Source organism: Rhinopithecus roxellana, chromosome 14 (genome assembly GCF_007565055.1).
Source record: "Rhinopithecus roxellana isolate Shanxi Qingling chromosome 14, ASM756505v1, whole genome shotgun sequence".
Lineage (NCBI taxonomy): Eukaryota > Metazoa > Chordata > Mammalia > Primates > Cercopithecidae > Rhinopithecus > Rhinopithecus roxellana.
The window spans coordinates 118015079-118032813 of NC_044562.1; the positions used below are offsets into that span (position 1 = coordinate 118015079).

A 17735-nucleotide genomic window follows, 5' to 3' on the forward strand; every position below is an offset into this window, starting at 1 on the left:
ATATATCTACAAAAAAGCATTTTGTTGTTGGTGGTGGTAAGGGCTAACTGGATATTTTCTCTCTATTTCAGACAATGCACCACACCAATCCTAACAAGTATTTACGGAAGTCTGAATTTTCAGCTGGGTACAGTGGCTCATGCCTGTAATCCCCAGCACTTTGGGAGGCTGAGGCAGGCAGATCACCTGAGGTCAGGAGTTTGAGACCAGCCTAGCCAACATGGTGAAACCCTGTCTCTACTAAAAATACAAAAAATAGTAAATACTAAAAAAAAAAAAAAATTAGCCAAGTGTGGTGGTGGGTGCCTGTAATCCCAGCTACTTGGGAGTCTGAGGCAGGAGAATCGCTTGAACCCGGGAGGTAGAGGTTGCAGTGAGCCAAGATCACACCATTGTACTCCAGCCTGGGCAACAAGAGTGAGACTCTGAGACTCTGTCTCAAACAAACAAACAAACAAACAAAAAACAAACAAAAAAACAAAAAAAGAAGAAGAAGAAGTAGTAGTCTGAATTTTCCACCAAAGAACCCACCTCTTTCAGAGATAGCAGGAGGGGAAATTAGGTTCACCATTTTCTTGTTTTCCTCGTCTTTGTCTTTCTGTTTTCATTTTAAAAGAACTCAGAAGGAAGCATTTAAGATAATTTTCCAAAAAAAAAAAAAAAAAAAAAGAATTGGCAAAAACACAGAGCAGATTTGGGGAAAGGTAGATTTTCCTAGACTTGGTTCTATCAGCTCTTTTTCTGATGTTGAACAAATACATGTAACTAAGTTATTTTTTAACACCTCTTCTGCCATTTTCTATTTTCTGTGAGGCTCCCTGCTCAACATATGGAGATGAATTTCTCATAATTGTAGATATGAAAAATTGTAGAATCACATCCAATTTTATACTGGATTGAAGTATATTGGTTTAGGTTACCCCTTCCTACCTGGGACATAGATACTGAAGTCTTCCGAAGCTTAAAATATGAGTTTTTTCAAATGAAAAACATTTATTTGATTTAGAAAAATAAGCCAATAAATGTACTTAACCTGGCTGCCAAATGCTATAATAGTAATAATCCTGCCTCCCCACTTAATGCATCCATGTAAATATCCAGGGTGTTGCTACTCACATCACTGATAATGTCCCTGGAGGCCTTGGCAGCCACAATGGGGATGGCATCACTTCGTAAGTCGCAGCCTTTCTTTTTTGCTTCTTCATTGGCGAGTTTGTATAGAGTCTACACAAAGAAAGCCAGAGTTAAAGCAAAAGGTTTGACATCAACAATTCAGAGATTATTAAGTGAGTTGTATCCTAAAATTTAAAAAAGGATAGGAACTGGAGACAATTCAAGTTTCTGGCAACAGTGGAAAGCAAACAAATTACACTCTACCAAAAATACTATATAGCATTAAAATAAATGGGGTATATCAATGAACATTAGTATATATTGATATATTAACCTATTATATATCATTATAGATTAATATGCTATACATAGATCAACATGCTATACATGTCAGCATAGATTAATACAATCTAATAATACAGATTGATGAGCAAAGCAGCAATCCATACATACCACTAAGTGAAAAAAATGGCAGAACAATGTTTAATATCTATTTATATGTATGTAAATATATTTTTATTCATTTTTATTACCTACAATTTGTACAACAATCATGTAATATTTTATAATGTTTCAAAGACAAATAAGAAAAATTAAAATATAATAAACTGTAGTTAACAACTATAATCACAACTTTCTAAATTTTGGTTGTATCATATTAGTAAACCATGTGTCTATAAAATTGCATTTTACTTTTAAAAAAGTCAGTAATCAATGTTGTTAATGGAGAACACTTCTTCCTCATGCCTAAGGTTTTCTTTCTATAGACAAAGCTCAGTTATTATAACTGCGGCCTTTTCTGTCCCTTTACTCTCTCTGCCCTGGAGAGGTGCAGTGATTTACCGATATATCTAATTGGTAGGGATGGAATTAGTGGGCATGCATATTTTGGTAGAAATAATGGGCCAGTATTTTATCTGACAATCCTCTGAAATGTCTAAAATACTACTCAGTCCCACTGACTCACTTTGGAAATCGCCATGAACAGAAAAGACAATATGACTTAAGTTTGCCAGTGGAATCCCATCAAATGTAATATTTAACACAGAGATGAAAGATTGGATGGGCAGAGTGTGAAATCAAAGAGCCACATGCACCATGACAGCTGAGGCTCAAGAATCTCCACAAAACTAAATACAGACAACAACACCACAATATAGCACCACAGATTCTGGCCCCTACCTCACTGTAGTTGATTTTGTTCTGCCTTGCCAACATAATCTCTGGTGTGTCAGGCATTATGTGGATCTGCGTCTTGTCTTTGTCCCAGGCCTCTGTGTATAAACGCTATCGAAGAAGATAAGATGTTGATTAAAAATCATTTGAAATAGAAATGACAAAAAGTTCATTTAAAACTATTATTACTGACCTAATTAGGAAAAATAAGCCAGACTTGAATATGAAGTATTCTACTGGAAGTGTGAGTTTTATTACTAGTTATCAAGATTGAAACTGGGAATAATCAAAATTATTCAGAGGATTTCAAGCATGTAATTTAGAAGGTAAATGCGACCCCACGCCTTCATAGATAATTTTGGCTCCATTAGTCATTAAAATATAATGACATCTTCTGGCATCTTGGGGAAGCTTGAGGCAACCGGGGCTCACCTTGTTCATGTTGAGGGCGTTGTTCTTGGCCAGCACCTGCTCCAGAGAATCAGTCACACTGGTAAATTTCAGCTTGTCCGGAGGCTGGCGGTAGATGTTATCGCTCAGTATTTCGGCAGCTCTCTTGCACTTGACCACATCCACAGACCCAATGGGGACCCAGCCAATGCCTCTCAGCCACTGGAGATCTGACTTGTAAATATTCTGAGAAGAAGAAAAAAGGCAAAAACTCTTCATCAAGACTACAATATTTAGGGTAAATATGCAAATAAAATCAGTAATAAAGCGCAATTCTGTTTTCTATTCATCGAAACCAAGCTCATTGTATAAGGCAAACTAAGGAATTATGCTCAAAAATGACCCAGAAATCTCTCCTATTTTATATAAATATATTTAATAAATATATTTAATTTATATAAATATATTTAATAAATATATTTATATAAATATATTTAATAAATATATTTAATTTATATAAATATATTTATATATTTAATTTATATAAATATATAAATATATTTAATAAATATATTTAATTTATATAAATATATTTAATAAATATATTTAATTTATATAAATATATTTAATAAAAAGTTATCAAATATTTCAGCTTATTAGGAGAGAAGTGATCCCAAGTAATATCTTCTGTCAGTTGGTTCAGTGAACATTATCATAATTATAATATCCCTATGCAGGGAAGAATACCAACCCGGAGTGACAGAAACCACACACATGCCCCACAACAGGCCCTTAGTGAACTGATTTTAGGCCTAGGCAAATGGAACACTCTGAAGCCATTAAAACCTTCACTGTTTAAGAATATTGATGACATGTAGAAATGTCATTAAAACAATATGAAATTTTAAAGTAGCACATAAAACAATGTGGGTAGATAAATTACATGAATAAGAGTGGGTTTTTCTAGTGGTTGGATTGTGTTGGATTCTTATTCCCTTCAATGTATTCTTTCATATATTTCAAAATACCTGTAATGCCTTTAAAAACACAGTTAAAATATAATAGTGATGTAGAACCCCTGAAGCCCTGAGATCTTCAGCAGCTGTAACTCTGTCCAAGATTCAGGGCAATAAAATTTAATTGTTTATTTATTAAATGAACAATTTCATTGTGCAGGGCCCCAGCCTCTTCCTCACCAAGTCCTCAGGATGGAAGCACAGACACCTATATAAAATCATATTGCCATATTTTTCTCACTTCATTTTAAAACTTTTTTTGCTAAAGATTTTTGTGTATCTATTAAGTATTCACAACTACTTCACAATCATAGTATTGGATCTTTGCTTGGCTCATTAGAAATATTTCACCTGTCACAGCAACTAAGTAGAAAATAAAAAACCCGTATTTGTAGTCTAGACAAAAAAACTATTAGAATTGGCCTGTGCTGACTAGTTATTGCCCCACAAATAACAATAGCAAGAATGAAAACAGGATGGGCATGGTGGCCCACGCCTGTAATTCCAGCACTCTGGAATGCCGAGCAGGGTGGATCACCTGAGGTCAGGAGTTCGAGACCAGCCTGGCCAACATGGCGAAACCCCATCTCCACTAAAAATACAAAAAATTAGTGGGGCATGGCAGCGGCAGCCTGTAATTCCAGCTACAGGGAGGCTGAAGTATGAGAATCACTTAAACCCAGGAGGCAGAGGTTGCAATTATCCGAGATCGTGCCACTGCATTCCAGCCTGGGCGACAGAGGGAGATTCTGTCTCAAAAAAAGAAAAAAAAAAAAAATGAAAACAATAACAGTTTATACCTCTGGAGTGCTTTTTAACTTTCAAATACTTCCCACATTATGAAGGTCATATCACAGGGTGAGGAAGGCAATCCAGAGAAAGTGCCCAACAAATAGACAGATGGTAAGCAATCTGTCAATGTTGTCGTTGTATGGGTGACATCAACCCTTTTAAACTATCTTTTCTGTGCAGGCAAAGCCTTTCTTTTTGGAAAGAATTGCAAAACACAGAGTTCTGTATGTCAAAAGCTACAGAACAGACGTGGGAGTTTTCTCAGGTAGGCTGTAAGTTTTTAGGAACAACCAATTAATGTATAATTATTACGAATTAGTTTTAGTCTCCAAAACTTGCTAGTGCTTCAATTCCTTCAAAGTTTATAAAATACATAGTGCAGGAAATGTGCCTCTCATATCCAGATTTGAGACAGTGCATCTGCTTCCAATAGGTAGTAGGTTCTGTCATTACCACGTGGCTCCTCTATAGAGAGCCAGGCTAAAAGGAAGTGTCTGTGAAACAGTCCAGTAGTGTACAGACACAGACACTTCTTTTATTTCATAAGCATAATATTTAGTATTGCAGTAGGCATTAGAATTCAATAATTCTTTGTTTTGCAAAGAACCCAAAAACAAATTTCACAGTAATTTCTTTTTAAATTAAAAACGTTTCTTCCTTCCTTAAAAGAATAAAATGTCTCCCTCTAGTGGACCCTGAATTCTAATGTTACTTAATTCCCATTTTGTTTTTATAAGACCAAGTCTACTTTGTAAATTTTACTTTCTTATGAAGTCAATGTATTCATATTAAAGCAATAAAATTGTATTCTGATTTAAATCTTATTCATGGACGAATCAATCTTAACTTGAGTAAGTCAATGGATTATACATAAAGGATAATTTTCACATAGTTTAAATTATTTCTATGCATAGCTCCATTTATAGATGCTGTACTCACGTCACTCTGGAGGTCATAGGCCTGCCGAGCATGGATGACATCGCTCTGGTCAGGCAGGCACGTCCACTGGTGCAGGTAGTTCTTGTAGTCCACGTCGCTGACTAAGGTCTGGCACTTCTTGGCCAACACCACCCCCAGCATGTCCACTGGGCTGCTGAACTTCGTCTTCCACTTCTCAAAGTCCTTTTTATATTCCCTGTCACTCTGGATCTTGGCCACATGCATGGACCACATCATCTTGGGGTCATCTTCAATGTTCCGGGCTCCAATGTGGTGGCCAAGTTGCTTCCGGTAACCATCTTTATATTTGTACTAAAATGAAAATGCACAAATCAGGTTTTTTTGGTAACCCTTTAGAGGCTACAAGTTTATGCAAAATCAATTTGCTTACATCATAGTTCAACTGAGTTTCGTTAATAAGCACTAACTCAAGCCAGTATCCTGGCCTTCATTCTAGAAGCCTTTATGGAGGTAGAAAAATAGATGGAATTCACGTAATTGTAGTGTATACCCCAAGTAGTCACCTACAGCCTGGTACGAAGGGATACCTCTGAAAACAGGAAGTGAATATGTGGGGAAAAGGTCACCTGTGGAAGTCAGGGAGAGAAGATTTGAAGCAGGGAACCTGTAGAATTGGATTCTATGCACTAACAGCATGTCAGGAAGAGGGTGCACTTGGTGGAATAGTGTCTTTAATAAACAGTAAAATGAGAGACTGATTCCTGCGAGGACTACCTGTAGTAGCAACAGAGGAGAATGTTTTATTATTATTATTATTTTTACTGGATTCATGCATTCAATGGCAATGGCAAGCTTTTGGCATCATTTTGAAAACTGACTGTACTTGTAAAACTGACACAGCAACCCAACTGGTTAGATCATGCTCTTAATAAGGTCATGGGTTCTAGCCTCACATGTGCCAACCATGTTTTTATTATACATGTCCAGTGACTTCATTCTGGAATCTAAGCCAGTTATCCAACATACATGCTTCTAGTCTCAAAGACAGCTGACTGAGAAAGTGTAGGTGAGTCAGCAAAAGGCAATATGGTACAGTGGAAAGGAATGAGATTGTTCAGAGTCTCAACTCCCCCACTCACTAGGAGTTTGATTTTAGGCAAGTTGTTTAAACAATCCACAAAATGGGGATAATGATGATATCTACATCCTAGGGCAATTATGAAGAGTAAGTGAGACAATGCATGTAAAGCTCTTAGCAAAGAATTCTCAATACTTCTTGGTTATTATTATCTCATTATTTATTATTGTTAGCGTAAGTCCATTTGCTGGGAGGGTCCAACATACATAAAGTTGAGTCACTAACGTAAGATTCCAATATAAAGGACAGCAAGTGGGCCTTGATTTTTAGAGCAGTCATTTGTTCCTCAAGAATCCCGGAGGCACCAGAAAAGGATGACAGTGGCTAGGAGCTATTGTTAAGAGTGTGACCTTGGCTGGGTGTGGTGGCTCACGCTTGTAAAACCAGCACTTTGGGAGGCTGAGGCAGGTGGATCACCTGAGGTCAGGAATTTGAGACCAGCCTGGGCAATATGGTGAAACCCCATCTCTACTAAAAATACAAAAAATTAGCTGGGCATGGTGGTGAGGGCTTGTAATCCCAGCTACTCGGGAGGCTGAAGCAGGAGAATCGCTTGAATCCCGGGCGCGGAGGTTGCAGTGAGCTGAGATCATGCCATTGCACTCCAGCCTGGGCAACAAGAGTAAAACTCTGTCTCAAAAAAAAAAAAAAAAAAAAAAAAAAGAGTGTGACCTTAGGTCAGTAGCCACCTCTGGTACTGGTCAACTGCCTTCTTTTCATAAGGGCGAATTTCAATAGCAAGCGCCACATGTGTTTTCAAATACTATGTATTCAAATGTTACATAAAGCCAGGCCCTGAATCTCACTGGCAGAACCTACGGTTATGAGTTTTTCTATAAGCCTGGTGATAATTCTTACCTAAGCATCTCCAAGCCTGCAGCTTCACTCTAACAGTGTCCACATGAATGAATCTTTCTCTATTCTTGGTTGATCAGTTTTCACAGAAGATGCTGTGTCCTACAGGTTACAGACCCCTCTTATAAACATCAAGATTTTCATTTCCCTTAGAACTGAGGTTTTGAAATATCCCACACAAATATATCAGGATATGTTTTCAAAGATCCAGGAAAAGTTCTTTTCTAAGATTTAGTTCAGTGAAAATGCCACATTAGATTGATCACATACTCAGAACGGCATTGACAACTCACGTCACTGATGATGTCCCTGGAGGCCTTGGCCGCCACGATGGGGATGGCGTCACTTCGCAAGTCATAGCCTTTCTTCTTTGCTTCTTCATGAGCAAGTTTGTACAGAGTCTAAATTTGGGTGGGGGGGGAATCAGATGCTGACATTTACATATAAAAACTGACAGAGGATTAAGACAATTCACTAAGTTCTCCACAGACAATGCCTATAATAATCTTACTTTTGAGAGTTCTAAGCCTTCTACATGCTTGCTGAAGTGAAGACTCAAAAATGAGGCCAGGTGCGGTGGCTCACACCTGTAATCCCAGCACTTTGGGAGGCAGAGGCGGGTGGATCACCTGAGGTCAGGAGTTCGAGACCAGCCTGACCAACATGGTGAAACCCCATCTCTACTAAATATAAAAAAAATTAGCTGAGTGTGGTGGTGCATGCCTGCAATCCCAGTTACCTGGGAGACTGAGGCAGGAGAATTGCTTGAACCTGGGAGGCGGAGGTTGCAGTGAGCTGAGATTGTGCCATTGCACTCCAGCCTGGGCAACAAGAGTGAAACTCCATCTCAAAAAACAAAACAGGCCAGGCGCGGTGGCTCAAGCCTGTAATCCCAGCACTTTGGGAGGCCGAGACGGGCGGATCACGAGGTCAGGAGATCGAGACCATCCTGGCTAACACGGTGAAACCCCGTCTCTACTAAAAAATACAAAAAAACTAGCCGGGCGAGGTGGCGGGCGCCTGTAGTCCCAGCTACTCGGGAGGCTGAGGCAGGAGAATGGCGTAAACCCGGGAGGCGGAGCTTGCAGTGAGCTGAGATCCGGCCACTGCACTCCAGCCTGGGTGACAGAGCGAGACTCCGTCTCAAAAAAAAAAAAAGAAAAAGAAAAAAAACAAAACAAAACCAAAAAAAGATACCCATGAAAACCAATGCACCTTTAGTTTTTACTTTAAAAATTATGTTGAATTAAGTATATATACATATTATAGGTTGTTTTAAAAATGTTTAGTTAAAAGAATAAATCTGGTTTAAAAATCATAGGAAAACATAAGCTGAAACTCATAGGTCTAGTGTGGTAAAATGTGGGTGGGAGGGAAAGGCTTAACTGTTGATCATGGCAATCAATTCAACTCACATTTATTCTGCCCTGACACTGTGTCTCTGACTGTGTGGGGTACTTGGGAATCAAAGATGAGGCTGAGACCCCTCTCAGCCTAAAGGTTCCTGGGAGAACTGATGGAGAGACTGATAACCTATGGAAGCAACTGCTGAAAAGTCAAACCACATTAATAATGAAGAGCTCCAGGAAGGAGTCATTTATTCTGCATTGAAAATCAGGGAAGTTCTTGCAGATGGGGTGACCATTGAGTCAGGCTTTGAGCAGAGTTTCAGTAGCCTAAGGTGGCTTCAAGGGCAGAGGAAATCACGTGAATCAGGCACCACTGTGGAGGAGAAGCAGAGGGGTGTTGAAGGAAGTGGATGAAGCCCCAGGGAGGAGTCGCTGGAGAGGGCTCAGAATAGCGCGGAGTCGGACTGTGAATGCCTGATTCTAAGAAGTTGGTGTCTAATTCTACAGAAAATAGGAAAGCAGCCAAAAAGCTCTTTTTTTCTTCTTTAACACCAGAGGGAAGCACCCATGGCAGTGTCCCAGTCTGGGTGGATGCAATAGGGGGTTGCAGATGAAAGGGGGAAGGGCACCTGGGCCTCCTGGAACTGGCAGCCAAGTAGCTGCACTAACACATCTCTGAGCTTTTTCAGCAAAGACACAGTTGAGAATTCCAGAAATGCTGACTGGCTAGACATGGTGGGGAGGGGGGCCCTTTGTTTCCTGAAATTCCTGCACATATAATGCATGGTTTCCTGGAACAGGACCTATATTATAGGTTTGGCTAATAATTCAATCCTTTCTGACTAGGGAGTAAGACTTGATGTTTTTAGTTTTTGGTGACAATTAAGAGCTAGCTATATAAGCACTAAAATTATAGTCTCATTTCCAAAATAAAATTACTTAAGATGGTGGCAATTCCACCTAAATTCTCTCAATTATGCTCTGTATGTTGTTGATTTATGCTGCCAAAGAAACAATATTTTCCTTGCTGGTGGCACAAAGCCAGGTGAAATAACTAACACATCAGCTGACAGAATCTTAGATTCACAAAAATCTCCACAGGCTTATACCCACAGGCTCAGTCTAAGAAGAAGAAATTACAGAGATAAATGCCAATCTTTGAACAGAGATAAATTACCAAATGCATAAACGCAGGATGGAAGATACCTAGCTTTAGCCCACATAAGAGGTCTTAGAGTTTAAGTTGGTCTCAAGTTCTGTGTGCACCAGCAGTGACAGCTGCCAATGTACCCTGGGAGCACAGGATGCAGAATAGAGGTCAAATGTCCAGAAGAGGAAATACGATAGTTAAGTGTATTCTATGCCAGTCATTCCCCACTCATAGTATTTTGCTCAGTTCTGAGAGTCACATTTTAGTAGTGATGTCATGTGAGGAATGCCCAGGAGCTTGGGATATTGAAGGTGAACCTGGGGTGAAGGCGGCAGGGGAGGCACCCTGGTGCTGCCCTCCATCTCTAGGGGTCGGCACAGATTTGTTCTGTGCAGCTTCAGAGGACTACGTGAGTTTGCAGAGAGAAATGTTGTGATTCAATACATCAGAAGGTTTCTCATAAATTTTCCAGAACAAATGGACTGATTTATGAGATCAGCTCCTTGTCATTGGGAATCCTTAAGCAAAGACAGGTCAAAAACCTATTTGTGGGGAGGGGGACCTTTGCACTAGGGTGGAGGTTTGACTCTCCGCCTAAGCGTCTGTGATTCTGGAATGATGGCACGTGGCCCTGTGCACACTGAAAGTGAAAGGAAATGGGCTTGCTAATATATACACTGACAGGTATTTCTCTCTCTCTCTCTCTGTGTGTGTGTGTGTGTGTGTGTGTGTATGTGTGTTACCTGGTGGTACTGTGGATTTTAGTTCTTGCCTTTAATCTTATACACTAAAAATCTGAAATTTCGATCCTAAACCACACTTAGGAACAATATATAGAAAATATGTTTACCAGTTACGCTTCAGCATAAAGGGGAGATACATGTACAGGTCAATTGCTAATTTCCTAATTTCAAAAAATGATAAAAGAAAATGGTCTACATAATCTCATGGTTACAGCTTAAATAATTAGTTCTTGTCATTTGTATTTCCTAAATGATAATTCATATTGCGTAAAGTTTGACATTTATGATGGTGATTGAGAAATGCAAGAGTTGTTATTCACATGAAGCATGAAAAAGATTCTTTCTAAAGCTGTCATTTGGTATCACATCACCACACAGTAGATCAACTGAAATAAGCAGCAGCGTGCAAATGTCAAAGAATCTGCTCTCACCTCACTGTAGTTGATTTTGTTCGTTCTTGCCAACGTAATTTCTGGTGTATCAGGCATTATGTGTATCTGCGTCTTGTCTTTGTCCCAGGCTTCTGTGTATAAACGCTATCAAAGAAAATACACAAATTCATCAGGAAAAAAGTTCTGTGTATAGTTAACAGGAATTTTAGGGCCACAAAAACTTTAAAAACAAAAAAAGAAGAGGTTATGGATCTTATACACATTATGTGTTTTATGCACATCTTCAAGTAATAAGATCATAGTGGAACATGTACTTATAAATGTCTTATAAATCTGAAATATATGTTAACAATTAAAAGGAAAATGAGAATAAGCATATTTTGTGCAGATTATTTTTTCATAAAATATGCCACTTTATCAAAACCAGGAAACAATAACTGAAGTAAATATCAAAATATACATGATATATATCAGTTATTAATAGATGACAAGACAATAGATAGACAGACAGACAGATAGATAGATGCCTTTTATTGCTCAATGCTCTTTCTTTCCTAATTAATGTTTCTTTTGTGTTGATTCAGCTTTAGGGGCCCCACTTTGATTCTCAATTTTGAAGTCTCACCTTGTTCATAGTGATGGCATTATTTTTGGCCAACACTTGTTCCAGAGAGTCAGTCACACTGGTAAATTTGAATGTGTCTGGAGGCTGGCGATAGATTTTATCACTCAAAATTTCAGTTGCCCTTTTGCATTTTTCCACATCCAAAGAGCCAATGGGCACCCAGCCGATGCCTCTCATCCACTGGAGATCAGACTTGTACATATTCTGTTGACACAAATAGTCAATAAATATTTATCTCTGTGTTAGCAATGCATTTTCATCTGAAGGATAAGAGATCAAGTAAAAGTATTCTCAAAATTTAGTTTGGGGGATGGGCCAGGTATCACACAATATTCCATTTTGGTCTGAAGGGTTAAAGGATTAAAATACCTATGGATAAAGGCATGCTATTTGCCTCCTGCAGGGGCTGGTGAGCTTGTGCCATATATTGCCATTTTCTCCAAGGGGTATTAAATAATTTCCCACCTCTGCACGTTATTATGACTCTCAGTACTCACATCGCTCTGGAGGTCATAGGCCTGCCGAGCGTGGATGACATCACTCTGGTCAGGCAGGCACGTCCACTGGTGCAGGTAGTTCTTGTAGTCCACATCACTGACTAAGGTCTGGCACTTCTTGGCCAGCACCACCCCCAGCATGTCCACTGGGCTGCTGAACTTGGTCTTCCACTTCTCAAAGTCCTTCTTATACTCCCTGTCACTCTGGATCTTGGCCACATGCATGGACCACATCATCTTGGGGTCATCATGTATAGCTCGGGCACCAATGTGGTGGCCGAGCTGCTTACGATAGCCTTCTTTGTATTTGAACTAAAAGAAGAAAAAGATAATCATCTGCTTTAACTTTTAGTAAAAATCAATCACTAAGCCTAACTTTCTCTATTTAAAAAAAAATTTCCCTGAATATATAAATTATATGATAGATGTAGAAACCATTTAGAAAATAAATGAAATATATGTCATATATCATCACATATGAAATATATCTCTTCTATAAAATATATATCATATAGATAGGCATTACTTTAGTACATTCTTTAATGTTAAAGTCATTCTATTAGAATTTAGAATTTGTTTTTAAAATATTTAATTTTCAGATATATAAGTTTCAGGAGATTATGCTGCAATGACAATGACAATAAAAATGAAATTCTCCTGCATGGCTTTTGTATGCTCACTGATCCAGAATTTCACTGAGTATCTACTATGTGTCAAGCACGATTCTAGATAAGCAATGCAGATTCAATAAGAATTGTCTCTGCCTGCAAAGAGTGTCTGTATATTTATACACAGAAAAAATAAATTAAGATGTCATTCTGCCACTAAAATAATTCTTTATGATTCGTGTGTGAAAATATAATTAGAATAGAAGTCATACTGTATATGGGTTTGTGCCTGCTCTTTTCAGTTATTATATAAGCATTTCTATGTGTCATTAAATAGTCCTTGCACACATGACTTTTTTTTTTTTTTTTTAGAAAGCTTCTCTCTCTGTTGCCCAGGCTGGAGTGCAGTGGTACAATCGTGTCTCACTGCAACCGCCAACTCTTGGGCTGAAGTGATCCTCCTGCCTCAGCTTCTGAGTAGCTAGCACTCCAGGTATGCACCACCACACCTGGCTAATTTTTAAGTTTTTTGTAGAGATAGTGTCTTGTTATGCTAAGCAGGCTGGTGTCGAACTCCTGCCCTCAAGTGATCCTCCCGCCTTGATCTCCCAAAGCACTGAGATTACAGGTGTGAGCCATGGTGCCTGACCTATACGCATGATTTTTAATGACAGCAGGTATTTTATTATATGGTATTTAACCCTTCTGTGATTGTCATTTATTCTTAAATTATGATTACTTTCCATATTTTGGAAATAAAGAAAAAAATCTAGAGTTTTTTTTTTTTTTTTACTTCATAGACAAAAGAAATGGAAAGATAAAAATTTTGGCTGGGCGTGGTGGCTCAAGCCTGTAATCCCAGCACTCTGGGAGGCCGAGATGGGTGGATCACGAGGTCAGGAGTTGGAGACCATCCTGGCTAACTTGGTGAAACCTCGTCTCTACTAAAAAATACAAAAAACTAGCCAGGCGAGGTGGCGGGCACCTGTAGTCCCAGCTACCCAGGAGGCTGAGGCAGGAGAATGATGTGAACCCGGGAGGCAGGGCTTGCAGTGAGCTGAGATCCGGCCACTGCACTCCAGCCTGGGCGACATAGCGAGACTCTGTCTCAAAAAGAAAAAAAGAAAAAAAAAAAAAAGATAAAAATTTTTAGAAATGTGAGCAAATCCTTTTTTATTATACTTTAAGTTCTAGGGTACGTGTGCACAACGTGCAGGTTTGTTACATATGTATACATGTGCCATGTTGGTGTGCTGCACCCATTAACTCGTCATTTACATTAGGTATATCTCCTAATCCTATCCCTCCTCCCTCCCCCCACCCCACGACAGGCCCCAGTGTGTGATGTTCCCCACCCTGTGTCCAAGTGTTCTCATTGTTCAATTCCCACCTATGAGTGAGAACATGCGGTGTTTGGTTTTCTGTCATTGCAATAGTGAGCAAATCCATCTTTTAAAGAAAGCAAATATTTGTAGCCCACGACTGAATATGGAAACAAGCATATGCTCCATATGAATCGTTGAACTTTGAATAATGTGTCCTATAATTCAGCCCTTGTAGATTCATTGGTTCATACAGCATAGGTTGGGTTTTGAAGGAACCGTACAATAAGTTCAATTGTATATGAGAAATACATCATTGGAAAAGCCAAAAAAATTATATGAACTATAGTCAGGTATCTAATACTTTTGTTCAGCAAGAAATGGACATGTTTTGAAATGTATGTTGCTATGGACTCAACCATAACTAGAATTTGGCCTTTGTGTTGATAACTCTATTACCATTATTTTAAACCATTCATTGAAACAATAAACTGTTAGCAACAGCTTTAACCTCATGGCTTACTTGTGCCACTGTAAATCCAGGAGAGAGAAATAAACCTTTGAGCCACAGCTAAGGCAAAGAACTTTCCAAGTATACTTACTTCACTTGCAATGTCTCTGGAGGCCTTGGCTGCCTTGATAGGAATGGCATCTACCCGCATATCATAACCTTTCCTCTTGGCTTCTTCTAGGCCAAGCTTATATAGTTTCTAAAACAGACATTAATAATAAGTTAGATTTATAAAGTGCATTGTAAGGAAAATGTATCATGCACTATGAATATATTGCTTACCTCACTGTAATTTACTTTGTTTTGTTTTGCTAATAAAACTTCAGGGGTGTCTGGCATAATGTGGACAGTGGTTTTATCCTTATCCCAAGCTTCTGTATAGAGGCGCTAAGAGAAACAGAGAGACATGACTGGTACAGGCCAGTAATAAATAGACACATGCAGACAGTCTGATTTTTAATGAGAATCAAGAAATTCAGCTCAGTGAATTGGTATTTGTGACATTTTCAGGTCTAGATGTCTTGTGTCAATAAGAAGCACAATACTTTAAAACCACGTTAGTACCAAGCAAATGAATCGAAAATAAGTTTTCTTTTATAGAAACAGATTTCAGTGTTTCCATAAACAAAAAAATTAATAACCTCCTCAAACAAAGACAAGACTTACATGATTCATGGTAATAGCATTGTTTTTTGCCAAAACCATTGGTATGGAATCCATAAGGCTGGAAAACTTAAATTTATCTGGGTGCTGACGGTAAACGTGGTCACTCAAAATCTGGGTGGCTCGTTTGTTTTTCTCATCCTCGAGAGAACCACTAGGCATCCAGCCAATGCCTTTTAGCCACTGAAGGTCTGACTTGTACAAATTCTGAAAGTGCAAGTGACAAATTTGTCATAATTAAATCATCTATCATAATTTGTCATAATTAAATCATTTGCCCCAAATAAAGTTCATATTATATTATATATTTTTAATACTTGAATTATTAGAAAATTCTAAATTTTTGGTATGAATTATAAATCAACAAAATGTTCAGATTAAAAGCGTATTTTGAAAAACATTTTAAACAGAAGCACATAGAAAATGACTCAATCCTTTGATTGTCTAGCTCAACAATCTAGAGGCTTCTACCAAAGCAATGGGTCTTTGCTGGCTCTTTGGGGATTAATGTTGTCTCCAGATGTTTGGGTGACTAGATGGGGCTTGGGCATTAGTCCAGGGTAATTGTGTAAACTCAACTCCCCTCACGACAGGACTCTGATACTTTAAAAAGCAGACATCATGTTTTGTTGGCCAAAGGAAAATCTTAGACTCACGTCACTCTGGAGGTCATAGGCCTGCCGAGCGTGGATGACGTCGCTCTGGTCGGGCAGGCATGTCCACTGGTGCAGATAGTTCTTGTAGTCCACGTCGCTGACTAAGGTCTGGCACTTCTTGGCCAGCACCACCCCCAGCATGTCCACTGGGCTGCTGAACTTGGTCTTCCACTTCTCAAAGTCCTTCTTGTACTCCCTGTCACTCTGGATCTTGGCCACATGCATGGACCACATCATCTTGGGGTCATCTTCAATGTTCCGGGCTCCAATGTGGTGGCCAAGCTGCTTGCGAAAGCCTTCCTTGTACTTGTACTAAAGAAAAAAAAATGTGCCTTATTCCTTTCAAAATTAACTTCTGTTGCCATCTTTGTGGCAAATTACAAAGCGCATTAACTCTAAATATTTTACTAAGCCTAGAGAGCCAAAGACTTCAGTCTTTTGATAAGAAAGATTAAAGGCTAAATTCAGCTATGAAATTCCATACATAATAAATGCATCCTTGATCTTATCCTCATCCCACACTGCATGGGATCATTTTATTCCATTGTAATTTGTTGCCCCTTAGATTTTGTTCAATTTAAAATTAAATTGAGACTGCTTTGAAGTGATAACTTGCAATCATATCATTATCAACAAAGGATAAAATCTTACTTCACTGGCAATTTCCCGGGAGGCTTTTGCTGCTTTGATTGGTATGGCATCAACAGGAAGATCGTAACCTTTTCTCTTCAGCTCCTCATAACCCATTCGGTAGAGTTTCTGTTAAGAAATGAAGATCACTATGTTTCCCATAGACAAATATAGCATAATGATCAAATGTGCTAAATATTTTGAGTTCATGAGAGTAGCATCTGTGCCCTAGAATACTCAAATGTAGAAATTATGCCCATTGATTGCTAATGATCCTGTTTTAAACTTTAAAGCTCTTCAATTACCTAAATCAGCAAAATTGTCAGCTCTTCCCAAATACAGTCATGCATTGGTTAATGACAAAGATACATCCTGAAAAATGTATTGTTACGTGATTTTGTCCTTGTGGGAACATCACAGAGTGTACTTATGCAATCCTAGATGGTACAGTCTACTACACACCTAGGCTATATGGTATAGCCTATTCCTCCTAGGCTACAAACCTGTAGAGCATGCTAGTACAGGCAACTGTAACACAATGGGAAGTATTAATATTTGTGTATCTAAATATGGCTAAACATGGAAAAGATACAGCAAAAATACAGTATGATTATGGTACTATGTTATGGGACCACCATCCTGTATGTGTGCCTTTGTTGGCCAAACTGTTGTTATACAGTGCCTGTCTATACTTGCAAGAATCAGGCAGAAGTAAAACAATAGAGAAATGAAATGGATTATTATTTAGGTGCTGTTTTTCAATTCACATTGACTCTTTCATTAGAAGTTTTTGTTAGAAAAGAGCTATGGCTTTTCATCTAATTCTTCTAATGAGGAAAAATCATGCCTAAGGGGTTATCTCTTCCATGTAGCTGATGCATTGTGAAGTAGTCTGTCTCCCAATATGGGACCATCCAAAATAGGATCCACATCTATAGGTAAGATACTGAGTCCACCATAATTTCTAAAACTTAAGATGTTTTGAAGAAAGTTTAAATAATGAATTTTAAAAGCTTAAGCGAAAGAATGTTTTTTTCAGATCTGTGACATAACTTAAAAATTGAGAATATAATTTAAATGTACTTTTATCCAGAAACCAGATTATTTAAAGTGCCTGTTGATCTTGGACTTGTGTTTATCTGTTAGTCCTTCGTAGCATTACTTTGATACATTCTTTAATGTTAAAGTCATTCTATTACAATTTAGAAT

At 38.4% G+C, this 17735-nt stretch overlaps 1 protein-coding gene across 25 annotated transcripts in view; it reads right to left on the reverse strand.

Moving 5' to 3' along the window:
- The window catches only part of NEB (nebulin), a 232162-nt gene that overhangs the window by 123179 nt on the left and 91248 nt on the right, over nt 1-17735 (reverse strand). For 24 of the 25 annotated variants that reach the window (XM_030916012.1, XM_030916034.1, XM_030916031.1 and 21 more), the window contains exons 56-68: nt 16548-16655; nt 15897-16208; nt 15244-15447; nt 14860-14964; nt 14669-14776; nt 12137-12448; nt 11640-11843; nt 11054-11158; nt 7674-7781; nt 5427-5738; nt 2722-2925; nt 2296-2400; nt 1117-1224 (exon numbers count right to left, since the gene is read on the reverse strand). In XM_030916012.1, coding sequence (XP_030771872.1) covers nt 1117-1224; nt 2296-2400; nt 2722-2925; nt 5427-5738; nt 7674-7781; nt 11054-11158; nt 11640-11843; nt 12137-12448; nt 14669-14776; nt 14860-14964; nt 15244-15447; nt 15897-16208; nt 16548-16655 — 2295 coding nt within the window. The remainder of the gene's footprint in view (nt 1-1116; nt 1225-2295; nt 2401-2721; nt 2926-5426; nt 5739-7673; nt 7782-11053; nt 11159-11639; nt 11844-12136; nt 12449-14668; nt 14777-14859; nt 14965-15243; nt 15448-15896; nt 16209-16547; nt 16656-17735) is intronic. The other variant, XM_030916035.1, reaches the window with a different exon arrangement.